This window comes from Acyrthosiphon pisum, chromosome A1, assembly GCF_005508785.2.
Source record: "Acyrthosiphon pisum isolate AL4f chromosome A1, pea_aphid_22Mar2018_4r6ur, whole genome shotgun sequence".
Lineage (NCBI taxonomy): Eukaryota > Metazoa > Arthropoda > Insecta > Hemiptera > Aphididae > Acyrthosiphon > Acyrthosiphon pisum.
Window position 1 is genome coordinate 13,796,877 of NC_042494.1, and position 5,449 is coordinate 13,802,325.

The 5,449-nt window shown below is 32.3% G+C and overlaps 1 protein-coding gene across 1 annotated transcript; it reads left to right on the forward strand.

The window, feature by feature from the left end:
* The first annotated feature begins 677 nt into the window (after positions 1–677).
* On the forward strand, positions 678–4,096 carry LOC100573751. The gene is made up of 2 exons (XM_016807519.2): positions 678–1,229; positions 3,691–4,096. The coding sequence occupies exons 1-2, from the start codon at positions 906–908 to the stop codon at positions 3,838–3,840; spliced, it is 474 nt and encodes a 157-aa protein (XP_016663008.1). The 5' UTR covers positions 678–905; the 3' UTR covers positions 3,841–4,096.
* The last annotated feature ends 1,353 nt before the right edge of the window (positions 4,097–5,449 follow it).

The window sequence follows — 5,449 nt, forward strand, 5'->3', positions numbered from 1 at the left end:
ATACGATATACTTAATTTAAACATTTGTGTGCGTGTTGCAGGTATTGTCGATAATATGTAGGTCCAGGACATTTAACAAATACCTATGACCTATGTATATATAATATATTTATCATTGTAATTATTACAAATGGTATGAAAAGTAAACACATTATTAAGTAGGTACATTTATAATATTATAAACATTATATAATAGTAAAAAAAACCGTAAGAGTTTATACTTTTATAATATAATTATATAATTTGTAAATTGTATTTGTACAACGCATTATTATTATTTATTGACTATTGATATTATAATATAAAAGCTCCAGTCGCTAATAAGATTATGCTCAAGTTAGAGTTCTAGATGTCCACCCAAATTTTTGTCAACATACCTAATATTATTATAGGTAGTTATAATTTATTCATTGACTTGGAATAATGAGCTAAGGCCTACGAACAAGTCCCATAAAAAATGTCATTTGATCATAAATATTAATATATTTTATTGTTATACGAATAATTATATAAATATACTGCATGTGTACATATGCATAATAAATACAGTGTTTAACCGAGTAATTTTTGTTTATTTCTTTTCGGAGTGGGAGGCTAATTTTTTTATTTGAGTGCCCCCTCTCCCACCAACCACCCTAGCTTGGCAACGTATTGTTGTGTGCAGTTTATAGCGGTGGACAGACGCCGCACCTCGGGAATCAACAACAACAATAACAACAATACCAATACGGCAATACATCCATTATATTATATTATATTATAGGTATCAAACGACGGTCTCCGGTGCGCGTTCCGTCGCTATACTGCGATACAGTGTGGCGCCGCCGCCGCTGCACCGCGCACAGCAACCGCTCACTAGACAGTCGACGGCAGCAGCGTCCGACAGACGCGAGCACGCGACCGACATGGAACCATCACCGGCTGCACGGCCGCAGCCGCTGCGAGAGCTGCCTCATGGACAGGCGCAAAACGGCCGGCAGACTACGACCGACGACGCCTCGTCCGAGCCCTGTTACATCGACGACGTCGCCGCCACTGTCGCCGAGAAGGTGACGGCTGCCACGGTGGTCGACCGTTTGGAGACGGCGGCCACGATGACGGCTGTCGACGGGAATAATCTGACTGCGGTGACGGCCGCTGACGAAGAGGTCACCGCTGCAGCTGCTCCGGCGACGTTGCAAATCACCACTGACGAGAAGGCTGTGACCGCTGCGGCGCGAGTATCCGAAGTGAGTTTCGTCAGACAATTTAAACGTTTTTTAATTTTTTTTTTTATCGCAACACTGATTCAATGTAGGACGTCACACCCGCATATGATGTTATCTCCGTCTTACAAACGGATTATATAAAATGTTAGGCGTTCAGCAGTCCCAATTTTGTGGTGTTGTCTTAAATCTTAGAGTAATTTTACCTGTATAGAATATCAAACGTCTTAAAGGTAAAAACACCATTCGTGTTTTTATCGTTGGGATTTTTACAACATTTTAATTATTAAGCGAGGTATGAGCATTTTTTATTATCATTATTTAACATATTCATGCTCAGAATTTGATTAAAATTGAAAATATTGTAAGCACCGAACGAAAAACACAGATAATATTCGTATCTTTAAGTTTGATCATATGTCAATTCACTCTGCTATTTAAGCTGCCTGTAACAGCATAAAACTGGAATTTCCGAACGCAAATGTTCGTATCTTATGCATTAATAAGACGGAGACAACACATGTGCGGAGGATGTCTTCTGAAGTCGCTAAGTCGCTGTAGAATAAATGGTGGTGACCCTCCTAACCACGAGAGATGAATGTAAAATACATTGCGGGACGTGCGGGGCTGTTGGGTTGCCTACAGGTTACCTTTAATACATATTAAATACAAATAGGTAATAATAAATAATAACATTATTTGTATATTTGCAGACTGGTCTATTTGCCCCACCTAAATTGTCCACCAACATTATTTAGTTAGTTTAGTTACTATACATCATCGACGGATGTTGGGGATGAAAGATATTGGAATTAGGGGTTCAATATAGCATACGGGCTACAATAATTGTTCAACGTTGATTTCTCAGCTGTTAAAAATTCCAAAAATTAAGGCATGGTTAAAATAATATTATGTGTTCCATAGTTTCAGGGGCGGACTGGCCCAGGGTGCGTGCTATACACCAAGTAGCACCCCGGGCCCCCGTTTGTATTTATGATCAGGGCCCCCGATTACCACAGTCGGTATACGGTATAATATTGGTATAATACGGTATTATACAAAATAAAAATAAAATAAAATATTTCAACATCTCTACAAATAAACAACATGTTATTCTTAATTTTTTTTTTATATTTACTTATAAAACTAAGGGCTCTTTCCTAATTTAGGTAGGTTTGAAAAAAAATTACGGGCCCCTAATTAATTTTGCACCCCGGGCCAAAAATGGCCAGTCCGCCCCTGCATAGTTTATTTCGAATTTAAAGGAACCAAGTACGGTCTTGGGAAATAATATATTATAATATTATATATAATATTTATAAAAAAAAAACCAACATTTTAAACAATTATACGATAAAAATGCATGTTATCAATTGTAATATAATATACCAAAATAATTAAAGTCAACGACTAACGATTCCTGGAAATTGTATAGGTATATTATCATATATATATTAATACATATTTTATACACACACAACATTTATCATTATCTCTTATTCATAATATTCGTAATATTATAACAATCTTTAATAACACATTGGATGATCAATAAATAGTAAAAGTTGAAGTGAATGTAATTATAAAATTCCTTTCGTAACACAATACAGATTTATCATTTAATATTGATATATAATGTTTACCTATTAAATGATATTTTAATTTAAAATTATTGACAATTAGGCTTTCCATTATGTTACCAATTCATAAATATTATTATGGTATAATATTATCAGTTATCACTAGAAAATTGGTTACCTAGTTATTTATTTATGATCATGTTTACATATTACACAAACTTAATTCTAAATATTAGTCATAGACTACGCACACACACATTATTTAATTTTTACCATTTTTCAGTGTCTGATCTATGTTCTACCTATTTTGAAGTTTTGAACTCCGAACTCCGAACTCCGGTGTTAAAATCGAATCACTCAGTTTTCATACCGTTTCAGGCTTTCAGTGTAGGTACAGACGTAGCCTGACGTACAGTAGCTATCCGTGTACAGCTTTCAAACTATATCGAACACTGCTCACAGATAAAAAAATCGTAGTGTGTCGTGTGTGACCACCATCGGTGCAACTAGGGGGGTTCAAAAGGGTCTTCAGCACCCCCAAGTTCTAATTTAGCACCCCTTGTTTTTTACGTCTAACTATCATTATTATTTTGAAATACCGTAAATTGTATGTTTTTAAAATATGAAATATTATAGCACCGCACGTTTTAGAGGTCTAGTTGCGCCAATGGTGACCGCTAACCAGGTTTAGGGCAAAATGAGCATTATTGTATATGGGATCTGGGTATGATACATTAAAAAATATAACAAAAAGTGAACATACTTTGACGAGAGAAATAATACCCATTAATGACTCTCCATTTTTTTTTTATTGAGTATACTTAATTTGTAATAATTGTTAATTAATATTATGAATCTAGCAGATCTCGACAATATTTGAATTTAAATTAAATTTTTTGTTTTAGGTTATTGAAAATGAAATAAATAAAAAAAAAGAAGTTATCATTAGCGTTATTCCACACATGCAGGTACAGGTAAATTTATACCGAACTATTTTAAGCTGTTATCATAATGTAACTTTAAAGCAATTGGGGGGGGGGGGCTTTAGGGGCTAAGCCTCCAAAAATGTCCATAGGCCCCCAAACATTTCCTGCATTTTGTTTTAAGGTTATTTAATATTATCAAAGTAAGGCTCCCCCCTCTCCCAAATCCCGAACGCTATTTGCAAAAATGCTTGTAAATTACCTATAATATTATGTATACATTTCTGGTACCTACCTATTTATAGTATATGACATTGTAAGCAGTGTGAAATGTGTAACATTGTTTAAAACCTTTTTTTATAGAATTAACATCACCTAAGAAGTTTTGAAAATTTATAATAGTATGTTGTATTATATATAATAAATTATAAAGTTAATAATTAATATATTAATATTTAATGTGTAATACTTACCTCATACAATATACCGACAATATCATCTATAGTTAATGGCATCTACTTAATTTAACTTATATAATAGAAATTAGACTGCAGCGTTTCTTAAACTTTATTATCCGCATGGGACACTTATTTATGTCCATTTGTGAAACGCCTATTTTTTTTTAGCTTTTTAGTATTTTTTTATTTAGCTTTCAATAATAAATTATTAAAGCTCGAAAATTAGACCCCTACTTTGTTTCAATAGTTTTAATGTAAGGATTATTTTCAATAAAAATTATAATAAATTAATATAATAAAAATTTGTATACCTCCCTACTATATTTAATTAAAAAAAATATTTTAAATAACCGACAAACAGAACGTCTAAAATTAAATGTTTATGAAATGAGTGAAATTACTTTTTATTATCACAAATATAGGAAGATAAAATTAAAAAATATAAGCCACTCGTTAGGATACAAAAATTGGGGTTCATACATTTATAAGAACTTAAAAAGGTAACTTTTTTTTTTATTATTATCCCACGGCAACTTAGGCCATTAGGTGGGGGGGGGGGGGTACTGTAGGTTTAACCACGTGTGTTTGTTAGTTAGGTAACTTTTATTTTGCATATTTTGGAATTTTTAGGCCAATTTTTATGTTTTGAGTAAATGTTCATGTGTTATATAACAATGGATACAATTTGAAAAAAATTAACGTAATAAGCTATAAAGAAATAAAATAGAAAAGGTATTATTTATTTTGCTTTGTCATACTATTTTTATCACGTATTATATTTTTTAGATTCTGAGTGGAACGATGAATATATTGATTTTACAATGATGTGTGTTTTTTCTTTTTTTCTTTTTGTGTCTGTCACCACTGTTTGGAGCAGTAAAACTGCTTCGATATTCTTCAACAGTTTCTTGTTCGATGGGAAAGTGAATATTGTTGGTGCATTGAGGCGGTCAAAATTTAAAATTTCCAAAAGTTTTCAAAAGCACCGGGAAAAACATTTAAGAAAAAACGAGAATTTTTACGCAAAATCTATACTATATATATTAGTTTTTGGTGCAACTTTAAAACAAATAGACGTATATATATGAAATTTTTACTGATCGTTTATATTTCCATTTTCTATACACGATAAAATTTTAAAAATATTTTGATTTGTTTTGAACTGTTTAAGAATATTTTCTGTTTCCAATTTTATTAGTTTTTTTTCTATAAATGTCAATAAAACCTTATTTGTTGGGTAAAAAAGCTTGAAAATTTAATACAAAGCTCTTACTATATTGTTA